Genomic DNA, 17195 nt, shown 5'->3' on the forward strand with positions numbered 1-17195 from the left:
ATTAACCCACGACAATCCCGATTAACCTACAATGATCATAATTAACCAACGACGATCCTTATTAACCCACGACGATCCTGATTAACCCACAAGATCCTATTTAACCTACGACAACCCTGATTAACCCACAACGATCCTAATTAACCCACGACAATCCTGATTAACCTACAACGATACTAATTACCCACGACAATCCTGATTAACCCACAACGATCCTAATTAACCCACGACGATCGTGATTAACCCACAAGATCCTATTTAACCTATGACAATCCTGATTAACTCACAACAATCGTAATTAACCTACGACAATCCTGATTAACCTACAACGATCCTAATTAACCCACGACAATCCTGATTAACCCACAACTATCTCAATTAACCCACGACAATCCTGATTAACCCACGGGGATCCTGAATAACGCACAAAGATCCTAATTAACCTACGACAATCCTGATTAACCCACAATGATCCTGATTAACCCACCACGATCCTGATAAACTCAACCAACAATCCTGATTAACCCTCGACGATCCTGATTAACCCACGACAATCCTGATTAACCCACAAAGATCCTAATTAACCCAAGAAAATCCTGATTAACCTACAACGATCCTGATTAACCCTCGACGATCTTGATTAACCCAAGCCAATCCTGATTAACTCACGAGAATCCCGATTAACCCTTGCCAATCCTGATTAACCCACGACAATCCTGATTAACTCTCGACGATCCCGATTAACCCACGACGATCCTGACTGGTTAACCACGACGATCACACGAACATCGCTTGACCGACCCAAAAGCAACAAACACCGAACGATCCAAAGGACTGAAACCGTTTAAAATTTGGCAGCGTAAATCAATCAATTTTCTCCCTCTAAGGAAAAGGCGAAGTCAAGACCCTCTCTCTCTCTCTCTCTCTCTCTCTCTCTCTCTCCGGTGTGCATGTGGCCTGCTACGCCCAAATGAGATCACCTCCGCTTCTGAACGGGGCCCTCAAATAGATGGATTATAGGATGTACAGGAGCGAAAATGGCAAGACTGCTTTTGGTTGAGTTGTAATCCCTGGATTAATTAGGATCATTCTTTGAACACGCGTGCGCGCACAAACACACACACATACACACATATATATATATATATACGTATATACATATACACATTTATATATATATATACATATTTGTATAATTTGATACAACATTTTTCATTCACCCCTAGGAAGGCAACAGAATTATTAAAAAAAGCACATTTTCCCTGTCACAATCGAGCTCGTTCTGATTAAAGCACAAAAGCAATACATCCATTCGGTAACAGCCAAAGAAATTCTCAAAACAGCTTTCGATTTTGAATTTAAAATAAATACCTCATCTTGTCACAGCCAAAGAAAATCTCAAAACAGCTTTCAGTCATAAAATTTCAAACGAAATATTCCTTCATAGCGCAACTAACGAAATCTCAAAATGGCTTTTGGTCACCAAATTTTTAAACTGAATACCCCTTCATCCTGTCACAAACAAAGATACTCTCAAAATTTAAAACTAAATACCCCATCCCGTAACAGCCAAGGGAAAAACTCTAAGAGCAGTTTTAATATTTCAAAAAACTGAAAATAGCACATTCCTCCCATCGCGCCCACGGAATTTCTCGAAATACTTTCCGTCGATTTCAAACTGAACGAAATCGGAGCAAGGAAGGTCAATAGCCTCTTGTAAATTTCGGTTTTTTACGCGATTTTTGGCTCGGGCACCGTCTAGACGACCTGTCCTCCATCAGGCTTCAGAGAAAAAACAGAGAAAAAAATAACAGAAGGAAGAAAATGCCAAGGCAGGTGGCAGAAGGCAAAGCGTTTGGTTGGGTGGGTGGGTGGGTGGGTGTGTTTGGGTGACTGGGTGGGTGGATGGGTGTTTGGTTGAATGTGGGATGCCGTGGGCGTAAAAGAAGGAAAGAGGAGGAGGAGGAGGAGGAGGAGGAGGAGGAGGAGGAGGAGGAGGAGGAAGAAAAGGTGGAGGAGGAAGTGGAGGATGAGGAGGAGGAGGTGGAGGAGGAGGAGGAGGAGGAGGTGGAGGAGGAGAAGGTGGAGGATGAGGAGGGGGAGGTGGAGGAGGAAGAGGAGGAGGATGAGGAGGAGGAAGAGGAGGGAAGACACTGGTTTCGGGGACAAGCCCAGCAGACTGTTTTGATTTCGTTACGGCGTTTGACGACCGCATGTGTGAGAGAGAGAGAGAGAGAGAGAGAGAGAGAGAGAGAGACCTGATTTTCCGGGGGCGCACGCGTGGCGGATCATCAAAGGCTTCTCCTCCTTCTGAAAGACCGGGGCGATGAATAAAACTGAAGTCTTCGTCTAATTGGGCGGGAAGACTTTTTCCCGTGAACAGATGTTCGGTTAATTAAGATTCTTGTAAATGGGACGACGGAAGCAACACAGTGGCTTCTGCTTTGCTTGGCCCGAGGGAGGGACGGAAGGAGGGAGGGGGCAGAATTCGCGTGGGAGACGTGGCCCTACTCGCGGGGTATTGAGGTAGGTGATGCTTTAGAAAGCAAGAGGTTTTGGTGATTTTTACAAAAGTCAGCAGGAGAGAGGATTTATTCTCTCTTATATGCAAATCGGTTTATACTGTTCTTGATTGTTATAAACAAAGACAGACAGACGTATATATATATATATATATATATATATATATATATATATATATATATATATATATATATATATATATATATATATATATATATATATATATATATATATAATGTATATTATATATTGTATATATATACATATATATTATATATATATATATATATATATATATATATATATATATATATATATATATATATATATATAATATAAATATATATATATATATATATATATATATATATATATATATATATATATATATATATATATATATATATATATATATATATATATATATATATATATATATATATATATATATATATATATATATATATATATAATATATATATATGGAAAAATCAACACGTGAACAAGCGTTACACAGAAATAAATTTCTCACTCATACACTATACAAAAAACCCTCCATACAAAAAAACAAAAACAACGGTAATCACAAAAATAACAAAAAAAAGTTGTAAACGACGCTACATCAAAAAACACCAAAAATACGGGTGACAGAGAGAGCGAGCAGGCAGGTATTGAATCTACAGAGAAAGGTAATGACGAGGTAAGCACGACAATTACCCTCCCCCATATATTTCTGTCGTTCCCATAGAGAGGAATGGAATGGACACACGCAAGGGCTTTTTCACGAACACGTGAACTTGTCCACTCACACTCATGGTACAAAGACGGAGTGTACGAATTTACTAAATGCACGCACGCAAATAAGAACGAATTATCTTTGACTTGTATCGAAAAAACTATTACTGTTTAAAATGTATTAAAACGTAACTTCATTTCAACGGTAGAAAAGTTATTCTTAAAATCTATTAAAATGTCACTGCTTTTCATTGGTAGAAAACTTATTATTCTTAAAATGTTATTAAAACGTAACTGCCTTTCATTGGTAGAAAGCTTATTATTTTCAAAATGTATTGAAACGTAACTGTCTTTCAATGTTCTGATACAAAAATAAAAAAAAAAAAACTGCTAATGCGCGGTTAGCGCGGCACGTTTGAAAACACATAAATGCAATCGAAATTTGATTATTTCCAACGTCTGTCGAAACATAATATTCTACACGTGGGTAATAATGTCGTGGAAAGTCTCACCTTCTGGGGCAACGGCCCCTCTTCCCCCCCCCCTCCCAGTTTCCAGTACCACACACACACACCTCCCACACGCGCGCGCGCACTCATTCATTCACGAAGGGAAACTGCTTTTACTAAGAATACAAGGCCGAAAAATCCTACTGTTACTACTACTACTACTACTACTACTACTACTACTACTACTACTACTACTACTACTAATAATAATAATAATAATAATAATAATAATAATAATAATAATAATAATAATAATAATAATACAAGCCAATGTGGAACCCCTTGCTAGAAAAGCAGAATCCTACAATCCCATGGAAGCAGCCCGGTACCCAAAGCAAAGAGACAAAAAAGAGAATAAAACTCAAAACAAAACTCACAAATAAAAACAAATGAGAATGAATAACTATTCGTAACAACATTTCACCTTGTATCTAGTGACCAACCCTTAGCTGGACCAGCCCTAGGAGAGCTGTTAATCAGCTCAGTGGTCTGGTAAAACTAAGGTATACTTAACTTAACTTCGCTGGAAAAGTAGAATTCTGCAAACCTACGGACCCCAAAACAAAGAGTAGCCCAGTACTCAAAGCAAAAAGAAACAAGAAAATGATAAAACTCAAAACAGAAATCATAAATAAAATCAGATGACTCAACAACTGCTACTTTCAATTTTGTAACCTCAAAAATCACAACTAAAAACAAATAACACTTAATATCTACTCTTAACGACGCTGCCTTGTGACCAACCCTTAGATGGAAAAGCAGAATTCTACAACCCCGACGGCCTCAATTTAAAAACAGCCCGATAACGGCCCAATAAGCAAAATAAATAAATAAATAAATGAATAAATAAAAGAGAGACAAGTAAATAATAGAACTCAAAACAGAAATCAAAGATAAAAACAATTTGGGGTCAAAGAACTGCTACTGTGAACACTTTACCTTGTAGCTGGTGGATCTGGGCCTGGAACTCGGCGAGTCTCTCGTCCACGAAGTCCTGGCTCTGGCGATCGATGAGCTCCTGGCTGGACGGCTGGTAGTCTGTCTCAGGGCCTGGAAAGCCCATCATGGACAGGGGGGAACCGGCCGCCTGTCCAGGAAAAGGAAAGAAGAGGATTTGAGTAAGTACTTGATGCAGCAGATTACGTCACGTGATCTGCTGTCATTCTTAGAACTGGGTTTTGATAACTGAATATGTGTTCGAATTGCTTTAAATCTGTGCATAATCAATAAATCGCATGACTTTTTTTACTGTCATTCTTGGAGCTGGGTTTTAATAACCTCATACTAAGATATATATACATACGTATGTGTATTTAGCTTTATATCTTTGTATGATTAATAGATTACGTGATTTTTTGCTGTCATTCTCAGAACTGGGTTTTCATGACCGAATAATAGGACGAATTATATATGCACGTAACTTTAAATCTGCGTGTATATAAGAGCTGGCCTGTGATTTTAAGATGAATTGTCTCTATAATTAGGCCATTTCCACAGACTGGGGTGGTTTCGAGGAAAAATAAGATATTGGTCACTGCCACATTTATAATTTAAGCGCCAGTATTATATATATATATATATATATATATATATATATATATATATATATATATATATATATATACATATATATACAATGTACAGTAGTTGACACTAATTCAATAGTTCATACTACCTATATTTTGGTTTTCCCCTTTCAAAATTGTCATGAGTAGTGCAATGAAAGGTTATTTCAGCGGGTAAGCCTTCGTATGAGACTGGTAGTTTTTCCTCATTTACAATGAAAAAAGACATTTGAAAAGCTAAAAAAAAAACTAAAACCTGAATAACTCCAGCAGGAAGGACAACTACCCAAAACTCTGGATCTTCTTCTCCTCCTGTTTCCAAAACCATCGCAATTTACACTCGTCCTTCATTCCAAATACTGCAATCGGTGCCCCTTATAATAATAATAATAATAATAATAATAATAATAATAATAATAATAATAATAATAATAATAATAATAATAATAATTATCATCATCATCATCATCATCATCAACATCATTATCAGTATTATTATTATTATTAGTATTATTATTATTATTGTTTGATCATCTGAGTTGCCATGTGATACGATACTTGAAATAATCAACTTTTAAAAATAACAATAACAAAAAATGTATGAAATGATAATACTACTATCACTACTACTACTAATAATAACAATAATAACAACCTTTAACTTTGTGACTTGAATACAAGATCTAGGAAGGATTAAAACAACCGTCGCTTGTCAAGTTTCAGAGTATATCTATATTTGCGCCAAAATCCTTGAATTCTTTCAGTCACACCACTATTCACCTGCGCCTTACCTTTGTAGTAATTGGCAGGTGATCATTGCTTACCTTAGCACACGAGGAGACTCAAGGTTTCATCAATAACTTTTTTCCTCATGCTGTAACCCCCTAACCCTAATACGTATGCGGAACTTCCGGTTCCTGATGCATGAAAAAAAAAAATAATAAAAAACGTATCAGAAGCGACAAGCAAGAAAATGGTTATTACCTGAACAGGTGCATATCAAAGGTGCCGACTAGGTTTTATTTTCTTTATTTTCTCAAGTGTGGGTTTGGCAATTTTACGGTGTTTTCGTGTCAATTTTTTTTTTCTTTAAACATCTATTTGTGTTATGTTTTTTCTTCTTTCGACAGGAAAGCTACAACTTAAATAAATAGTAAGCGTTCTTACTGATATAAGAAACCTAATAAAATATCGTTTACGAATTTTATTACAGAACATATTTTAAGCTAAACATTTCAACCTATCAGTATTTAAAATAACGCTCAAGTGTATTAACAAACAGTTTAAAGTAACCATCTTGATACCTTCAAAACGATTATATATATATTTTTTAAGCAATCGTATATCTTGTAGTCACCACAAATCTAAAGATTCACGCACGCAAACCCCGACTACGAATTCACTTCCGGGTGTGACATGGCATTTACTAGTCTCGAACTTAATTCACCGATGAACATTTAAAGGCAACTACTGATATGCAACAAGTAGCTATGCCGTCACTTATAGAAGTTCGTTGACACAGTCACTTCACGTCTCTCTCTCTCTCTCTCTCTCTCTCTCTCTCTCTCTCTCTCTCTCTCTCTCTCTCTCTCTCTCTCTTCTAACTGCTGTCCCTAGCCTTGTGATCGCTGTTTCTACTTTCGACTAAATTAACACCTCTCTCTCTCTCTCTCTCTCACCAAGATTTAGGTGCAAGGCCCGTATCTGTCTTACCACTATAAAACTGCATTTGCATATTTGTCATGCTAAGGCCGACGGGATTGGCAACTGTTACTGCTAAGCAGTGAGAAAAGAGATAGATGAATTAGGAAGTATAATTAGTTCGGAAGAAAGTAAAATAATAATAATAATAATAATAATAATAATAATAATAATAATAATAATAATAATAATAATAATAATAATAATAATAATAATAATAATGTGATTATTCCGGAGGCCTGTCTACATTGATAACAAAATTCTACGGGTTTTAATCGTCAGATTCACCGTACTTTCCCTATTGGACACCCATCCAACCACTGTTCAGACCCAAAGATGATCAAAGTAACGTAACAGTATTGATATATATATACACACAGACACACAAATATATATAGGCGGTAACATCAATACAAACGAACTACAAGTTGGACAGCTTCTGACACAGCTTACGATAAAATACATGAAAACAAAGTTAATAAAAAAAACCATAATAAAAAAGAGTTTCGACAAAGTCTTTCCTTTCTGTAATCAATCATTTACCAAACTCACTCCGCCTCATTGCTTCTGCGGTAATGCCAACCTGTCACGCTGCCAACATTCTGTTCTGGTCATTTTTCATAAACTCTACCAACTAGAGTGCTTGCTGGTGCTGTCAGTGCTTTGCTAATAATGTCGACGGAATGCTCAGTACAGTCACTGACCGCCCCGTGCAATTGCATGGCTATTACTCCCAGCATAATTAGCAGCTTGAGAATTGTTGTATGTAAATATGTACAGTATGTATGAATGTGTATATGTATGTATGTATATATACACACACATAGCTATATATTATATATGTATATATGATTATAATCACATCAGCACGTGACTCGTTTATCACACATTAACACAGTCGAAAAATAAGAGACGGGGTGTAGATCCTGAGGACTAGCACTGGGACCTATGAGGTCATTCAGCGCTGAAACAGAACTTGACAGTAAAAAAGGTTTGAAAGGTGTAACAGGAGGAAAACCTCGCAGATGCACTATGAATCAACTGTTAGGAGAGGGTGAAGGAAAGTAAGATGGAAGAAAGAGAATATGATAGGATGCACAGTAAAAGTAATGAAAGGGGCTGCAGCTAGGGACCGAAGGCACGCTGCAAAGAACCTTAAGTAATGCCTACAGTGCACCTTATGAGGTACACTGACGGCATTACCTCCCTACGGAGAATGATATACATAAGCTTATGAAATTATTAAGCCTATGATAGTCACACGTATTGGACTCATACATCTATGAAATTCACAGGCCTTCACACGTACGACACTCACGTCTATGAAATACACAAGCCTACAGCGAACATATACCTTAGGCTCTCGTAGGACTATGATATATACAGGCCTAACGACCTATATAGGGCATCCTTACCTCAAGGCATTTCCAGCAAGTACAAAGACCCTTCCGGTGCGACATGGCGGCGAATATGACCTGACCTGACCTGTGCCACCCGAAAACTAACGTCAAGGACAGAAGGTCGTCGATTTCAAATCAGCTTCCAGATAAATCACGGACAAGATGATCACATCCGTTATCATAAACAGATGAAGGGCATATCAGCACCATCACTATTTCCGTTATCACACTGAAACACCCGAGGCGACATTTGAAAATTCAAAAAATACTCTCGCGAACAGCCAGCCAATCAGCTGAGGGCTTCAAGTTCAAAGGCCGTTACAGGAACCTCCTCCGTCACCTATTTCAATTCCTCCTCCTCGGCGGCAGCCCACCGTGAAAACTGGGGCCTTTCATGCCCATATACCCTCGCTGGGTTTCGCGCCCCCAAACACACGCACACGCCATGCCCTGACATTACCTAACCCCCCCACCCCTCCACTACCCCTCTCCATACGCCTACCTGACTTACTCAAGTTCCTCCTTCTCATCAGATTCCACCATTTCTCTACTTCCTCCAACACCATCACCTCCTCCTCTTCCTCCTACTCCTCCTCCTCCCACTATGCCCACCCACTAAACCCTTCTGTAATTTCCTTCACGCCCGCAACGCAGCCAAAATTGAAACAGGAACATGTGTGTATTGAAAGGGTGGCGATGGGCCCAGGTTTGTTGGGGGAAAGGGAATAGGGGGGGGAGGCGTCATTGCAAAAAGGGGGGAAGGGGTGTTGGACCTGACAACAGTATCTGTCATGCCATAATGAAATAAGGAGAGCAGTGACTTCGAAGGGGCCAAGAGGAATAATGAAAGCGTTGTCATCTGTGTGTTGATGAAAAGTATCTTGTTTATGGTTTTTCTGATTTATTTTTTCAGAACTTTCTAAATAAGGGCATTGCAAAAATCAATCCTTTTATTCAGTTTAGAATTTTTTAAGTGATATCACTTCTTTCTCCTGATTATTTATTTCCAATCGGGGATAATTGGTCTAGTATATTAAGGTCCCTTTCCTGATTTTGTTTTAGAATTTTCTAAAACAAAGGAATTACAGCAAAAATCAACCCTTTTATCTAATTTGGAGGAAATGAATTAACATTATATCCATCTCCCTCTCTCTTGCTTATTTAATTTCAATCAAGGATAACTCGTCAATTATATTACAGTCACTTTTCCTTCGATAATAAGCAGGTCATTCTCTCGTGTACGTTTTTCCCTGGTCTTAATCTGACACCTGAAATGAATTACAGCCGTGAACAAGAAGTGCTTTCGGAGATTAATTTCCTTTATTGACAACCACGAAAGTATGTTTCATCATTTCAATTCAGATAAAGTATTTATTAGAGAGTAAATACCCTAATAAAGTATGTTTCATTACTTCAATTCAGATACAGTATCTATCAGTGTAATCATTTTAATTAATTCTTTCTGAAAAAAACTTAAGAAAATACATCTCCGATCTTTGCCATGCAATAAAAATATTCAACAAGTAGAATATTTTTCTTATCATTATATCCAAGAAGATAACTGATTTATCAAAGCGAGAAATAAGACCTACATTTTTTATAAATAAAACTCCGAGCAAGTTCCTTTTGGCCCCTTACCTTGAATTTAGGGTGCCTTTACCTTCTCACCTCCTACCCAGTACCCCCCAGCCCCCTCCCCTCCTCTCCCCATTACTTTCGCCCCTCTGACAACAGAACCTCCTCCCACCCGGCTACACCAACCACACTGCCAACCACCTGTCCTTTCACGCCCACACATTAACCCACCTTCACTTAGATATTTTTCCCATTTTTAATTTATATGCAAATTTTTGGCCTTTCTCTTTTCATTTTTGATTTACTCAATTCATTTTTTCATTCAAATATTATTTGGTTCGTCATTGTATTCCTACGTTTGTTTCTCCTTTTACTTCGATTTTCACTTTTACTTTCATTCATTTTTATTCCATATTATTTGTTCCTACCTTTCACCCTGACGCTTCTTCCCCCTATGTGTTATTCTCGTATCTTATTTATTTACTTTTTACCTATCATAACCTTTCACCTTTTTTCCTTTTCTTTCTTTACTTAACCTAAGAGTCTATTCTTTTTTACCGTCACTTTCACTTACATTTTTCCTTTCAATAAAACATTTCTTCTCCCTTTTGATTCTCACAAAGATCTTTCTTTCTGTTTTAAGTATTTAATTTTGCTTTATCTTCATACACATTTCTTTTTCGTTTTTACCACCAACATTCTCTTCGTTTTCTCTCACACTTCTCCTATTCCTCTTTTCACCAACGTCGTTTCTCATTTCATATAATCTTTTACTTCTGTTTATCGTCACCACGTTTTGCCTCTTACTTCATTCTTCTTTTCCTATTTTCTTCCTGATTCTTGCAGTTATTTTCTGCCTTATAACACTTTCTTTCAGTTATTTTCTATCTTATAAAAATACTCCCTCCTTCAGTTATTTCCTAACTTATAATATTCCACATTTCAGTTATTTCCTATCTTATAATGTTTCCTCTTCCAGTTATTTTCTATCTTATAATGCTCCCTCTTTCAGTTATTTCCTATCTGATAATATTCCCTACTTGAGTCATTTTCTATCTTATAATATTCCCTCTTCCAGTTATTTCCTATCTTACAATACTCTCTCTTCCAGTTCCTTTCCATCTTATAATATTCCCTTTCAGTTATTTCCTATCATATTCTCTCTTTCATTTATCTTCTATCTTATAATACTCCGTCTTTTCAGTCATTTTCTATCTTACACTGCCATCTCCTTCAGTTATTTTCTACAGCTCATAACCAAAATTAGTTTTCCTTTGTACTGAAACGACAAAATCTGTCAAATATAAACACCAGGCCGTCCAAACAAACACAGAATTTTGGCATTCGCAAACAAGGTACATAATGAAGTCAACAATTAATGTTTTGTTTACATCTGAACTCCTCCATCTGGCCTATTACTTCCGCGTCGCTATTAACGAGGTTTTGTTATTATAACCCCTCCACAACCTCTGTGGCATTTATTTTCATTTTGTTATTGGTTATATTTTCTTCTTCTTTTTCAAGGCTTTTGCTTAAGCGGAAGCGTAGAATACAGAATTTAGGCTAAAGGCTAAGTGATGGGAACTATGAGGTCATTCAGCGCTGAAAGGGTAAACTGACAGGAAGAAGGTTTGAAAGGTGCGACAGGAGGAAAACCTCTCAGTTTCACTATGTAACAATTGTTAGAGAGGGTGGAAAGTCAGATGGAATAAAGAGAATATGAACGGAGGTACAGTAAAAAGAACGAAAGAGGTTGCAGCTAGGAGCCGAGGGGACGCCGCAAAGATCCTTAAGTAATGCCTACAGTGCACCTCACGGAATTTTCGCCTTAAATAACTTCGACAACATCTTAGAACGGGCATCGGGATTTGGAACAAAATAGGAGTGAAAACGGACGTTCCAAAGGGCCACCTATGTCAATGCGCTGTGATCGACCTTTTGACCTAAGCTATTCTTTCCTCCAAATTTTTATCAATAACTCATTGCTTTGCACTTTCAAATTTTTCACATCCCAAGCAAATTATACAAGCAATTCATTTCAAATAATTAGCCATCTGATTCCCATTCAGTGATCATTCCTTACTTCCATAAAGGAGAGTTGGTTCAACAGTCTACCTAAATGCTCCTGCTTTCGTCGTCTCATATAACTATTATGATTTATCCTTTTAATCATTCTAACCTCTTAAGTATCTATCCATCGAAAAAAATAGTATCTTTTATTACCCACATTTATAAATTTCATCAATCATTTCCGTTATATCTTTTGCATTTACATTAATTTTCTTTAATAATAATAATAATAATAATAATAATAATAATAATAATAATAATAATAATAATAATAATAATAATAATAATCAATGTATATCTATTGAATGAAGCCATTATAAATACAAAAATTGTAATAATGATAACAAACTACTTCCTATAAAATAATCCACACTTACAAGAACCCTAAGCAGTTTAAAGCTATTTCTTATTCTAAGACATTAAAAAGAATAACAAAAATATGCAATTTAAAAGCAATAAAACAAAAAACACTTGATAGACCTTCCCGTAAAAAAAAAAAAATTCTAGAGAGAACGTTAAGCAACCGTGACATTTTTAAGACCAAGAAAAGTGAAAAATAAATTATTAAAAAAAAAAACTTATTTCCCTGTAAAATCATTTCTGGAGAGAACGATAAGCAACCGTGACGTTTTTAGAGGAAGAAAAACGAAAAATAAACGTTAAAAAAAAAAAATTTAAAAACCTGATCGACCTTCCCTCCACTTCCTGATGAGAGGAGCCGTGGCACTCAGCAAGGAAGAATCAGTGCCACTACAAGTATGATAATTTGCAAAAGTGGCACTTCAAAAACACCATTTTTCCCTTCTCGGCGTTAACAGCTACCTACCTAGCTATAGGTGTCTGTCTGGCACTCCACGTACAGTGGCCCACATTCTCTCTCTCTCTCTCACTCCACCCCACCCACATACCCACCACGCTCTTACGTAAACACACCCACACGGCTTCAGACCGCGGAAAAGTGGGAAGGGGGAGGTGGATTAACTTGCGTAGGTAAGACGACTTCGAGAAAAAATAAACAAGGAAGGAGAAATTATAGTGTTCAGCCAATAATCACAAACGCTTTGAGCTCTTCTACTTAGCATAAATACTTGCAAATACATCTGATCTCTCTCTCTCTCTCTCTCTCTCTCTCTCTCTCTCTCTCTCTCTCTCTCTCTCATATACATATATATATATATATATATATATATATATATATATATATATATATATATATATATATATATATATATATTATATATATGTGTGTGTGTGTGTGTGTATAGAGAGAGAGAGAGAGAGAGAGAGAGAGAGAGAGAGAGAGAGAGAGAGAGAGAGAGAGAGAGAGAGAGAGAGAGAGAGAGAGTTTTTTTATAAATCTGGGAAAGATGAAATTGTCATATTTTTCAACAAAAATGAACAATAATTAACTGGTTATTTTCGGCAGTGACAGTATGCTCCTAAAAGAAAAAAAAAAGGTCAGTCTGAAAAACTAAAAGATAACTAAAAAAACTCCCGAACTGACATATTTAACGAAAAAGAAGATCTGACGATGCGACCTACGTTTGCATTCATAATATTTTCATAAAATTTCCCCAAAAGCATTGACGAAGAAAACGCACTGAGAACTTGGGTAGAATAGACTTCACTTCCCCAAGAAAGAAACTTGAGAAATAGTTCTCACACGAGGAAAATATAAATATGCATATGAAGTAATTTTTTTTTTTTCAGAGGTGAAATATAGGCCAAAGACCACCTGCTGAAGCCTCATTTAATGATATCCCATTTCTTACCTGCCTGGCTCAGTTTCAGACCCGTCCAGGGTGAATGTAAACTACAGACTAGAATGTAGGTTTTAGGCCAAAGGCCAAGCGCTGGGACCTATGAGGTCATTCAGCGCTGAAACGGGAGATGACGGTATAAAGGTCTGAAAGGTGTAACAGGAGGAAAGAGCAGATGAACGGAGGTACAGCAAAAGGAATGAGAGCGGTTGCAGCTGGGGGCAATAGGGACGATGCAAATAACCTCAGGTAATGCCTACAGTACACTCCGTGAGGTGCACTGACAGCACCACCTCCTACAGGATTAATAAATAGTAGTAGTTACATGTGACCACCCACGAGAAGTGGGCAGAGAATACCCAGTCCTCTGGTTTTCCTCGGAGAGGCGAAGACCAGGCCCCAAACACAGCAACGAGGCCATTTCACACCTCAACGCGAACGAGACCTCTCTCTCTCTCTCTCTCTCTCTCTCTCTCTCTCTCTCTCCTAAATATTTACCGCAGAGGTAAATGACGACTAGTTTAACGGGGCCTTCTGCAAACCGACGGAGCGATCGTAAACACCATTCATCGGAAAACACGAACCAAAAAAACTACGTAACCTTGATGAGGGTAGGGGGGCGGGTTGTACTCTAATGGAAAATCAACATAGATTTCGATGCAATTTTTTTTCTCTGCCTTTTTGCATTATTTTTGCATCGAGAGAATAATAATTCAACTACGGTAGAGCTGGAATCTCGTGACACAAGGCCACTTGACCTCACTGAAGTGAATCAACTAGGAAAACACCCCCATCAGTGTATTTTTCCTACTCGCATGACGGCTGCCACAAGATGCAGGAGGCATAGAGGATCTTCCTCTCCCATCATGGTACCGCCGTGTTTCCAATCTCGAAGCTGCCTTCGAAACTGCCCAGGTTATCCGGGGTCAAAGACCTGAGAAGTATCAGACTAAAATATGAACAGCAGGAATGTCGCATCCAGCCAAGAGCAACTAATAATGACAATGATAGGCAAAAGTCATAATCCACGCTGCAAAACCTTGTCTGCAGGTCCCTGGCAAAGTCAATTATCCCATACAGGTCCAGATTTACGGTGAAACCAAAATAGTTCGGCCCACGGTATAAATAGCGAAGGCCTTCATCCACGTGTCTACAAGATGACACAAAAAGAAGGAGCCCTGTCTCTTCACCTCAGTGCAAATAGGAAATGGGCCCGCCCCCAAAAACCAGCTGGGTCTCCGTTTGACCCTGAAGGTCAGAGAAGGAGATTATGAATGGGAGGAGTGGAGAAGGGAGGTGAGAGTAAAGATGAGAAAATGGAGGATAAGAAATACGTTCTCATCTCTCAAGTCAATTATTCATTTCCATTCTCACCGAAGGCCAAAGGAACAGTTTATGAATGGAAGCATGGGGAATGTTTTTTTTATAGCAAGAAGGGAACGTGGAGAGCAGAAATAGGCCCACCCCAAAATCATCCTACCATTTCTCTTATCACTGAGGACCATAGGAACAGGTGGAAGGTAGACAATAAATTTAAGGTCAGAGAAAAATAACGCATACGAAAAATGGTTAATGAAATGCAGAAACACGTCCACATTGAGGTCCATAAGAACACATTACGAATTGAAGGTAGGCAATATGTTTGAGGTCAGAGAAAAATAATGCATACAGAATATGGCTATTAAGATAAATTTCTCATTTCTCTCAATATTCAAGGTCAAAAGGTCAAAGAGAGACACTTAAGGAAGCAGACCAAGAACTATTTTCATTCAGAATCATCATATTATATAATCCACGAAAGGAAATGCACAGCAAGATGTGGAACGTAGAAAAAAGGGTCACAGAATCTCTCATGAGGTAATAAGGAAGCAGAATTAACCTCAGCGAAGGACGAGATATATGCTGGAATGGATGAACCGCTTTAGAAGACAACATATCGGCTAATCACCTCGTCGTGACGTCAGAATAAATGAATGCTGGTGGAGGGAAGAGAAGAAGAAGGGGAAGAGAAGATAGGGGGGGGAGGGAAGGAGGAGGATTGCGTCTACCAATAAAAATGAGGCTACGTTGGGAAGGAGAGACATTGTGATTGGGGGATAAATGAGGCTTTGACACGTTACTTAAGGTAACAGATAAAGCTGTCAAACTGAAATATATATAACCATTACTCTGGTTCCTCTCTCTCTCTCTCTCTCTCTCTCTCTCTCTCTCTCTCTCTCTCTCTCTCTCTCTCAGAATGAAAAGGGTTTTAGTTGACTTTTTTTGGAAATGAAGAGGTTTTCATTTCTCTCTCTCTCTCAAGATGAAAGGTGTTTTAGCTGACTCTCTTTTCTAAGATACAAAGAGGTTTTATTTCTCTCTCTCTCTCTCTCTCTCTCTCTCTCTCTCTCTCTAAAAATGGAAAAGGTTTTAGCTGGCTCTCTTTTCCAAGATGAAAAGGGATTTATTTCTCTCTCTCTCTCTCTCTCTCTCTCTCTCTCTCTCTCTCTCTCTCTCTCTCTCTCGGGGAAAAAGCTCCAATTGCGTAAGCCCTGTTTTCGAGACATCAGAAGCAGGATTCGGGCCGGAGCCAACAGGTGTATACAGTAACTCCGTGTATGGCAGCCAAGAGAGCTATTCTTGAAGGTAACGTAATCATTTAGAATAGTCTTGGAGGCCTAGTAGAGACCAGGACCTGGTGCAGAGACTCACACAGTATGCAAGCCCACATACGCACACGAGCAGCGCGCACACGCATACATGCGCACTTTTACAAAGAGGGTTAGGCACGCTTTCCATCCAGTGTTGTCAAAGTTATGCAATTTCAAGGCTTCTGGGAGTTTTCGTGGGCGTGGTTAACTATGTGCGTCTATGTATATATTTTTAAAAGTATACACTCTTACATACACACATGTATATATATATCAAACATATAATAAACATACAAGCTAAATTACTGAATACGAACAAACAGATGAAATTCAATAGCAGAAAACTGACGAAAAGAAACTTGATGCACTTACCTAATACATTAAAAAGAATTGATGATTATTTAAACAAAATGAAAACTGAATAAATATCAGATTTAAAATATATACAAGCGTAGCCAATTTATGACATTCCACTGTGATAGTAAAGAAAGGTTTATCTTTATTTCCCCATAGACATAAACCTATACATGTGTGCGTGTGTGGCGAGTTTGCACAGTAATTATGCAACTGATCAAAGGGTTAGACAAAGAAAAAAATTATTCAGTTACCCATACGAATATCTGTTTCTCAACCCCTTCGTTTTCTATGCTTCTTTAACCGATACGCCAGCCATGAGATGAAATCTACCAAGGGCTTTACTGAGACAAATGTTAATCTTTATTATAAA

At 37.8% G+C, this 17195-nt stretch overlaps 1 protein-coding gene across 1 annotated transcript in view; it reads right to left on the minus strand.

The window, feature by feature from the left end:
* Positions 1 to 4677: 4677 nt before the first annotated feature.
* LOC136830106 (mediator of RNA polymerase II transcription subunit 15-like) overlaps positions 4678 to 17195 on the minus strand; it is a 114451-nt gene continuing 101933 nt past the window's right edge. The window contains exon 16 of the mRNA XM_067089298.1: positions 4678 to 4854. Coding sequence (XP_066945399.1) covers positions 4678 to 4854 — 177 coding nt within the window. The remainder of the gene's footprint in view (positions 4855 to 17195) is intronic.

This window comes from Macrobrachium rosenbergii, chromosome 46 (assembly GCF_040412425.1).
Source record: "Macrobrachium rosenbergii isolate ZJJX-2024 chromosome 46, ASM4041242v1, whole genome shotgun sequence".
NCBI lineage: Eukaryota > Metazoa > Arthropoda > Malacostraca > Decapoda > Palaemonidae > Macrobrachium > Macrobrachium rosenbergii.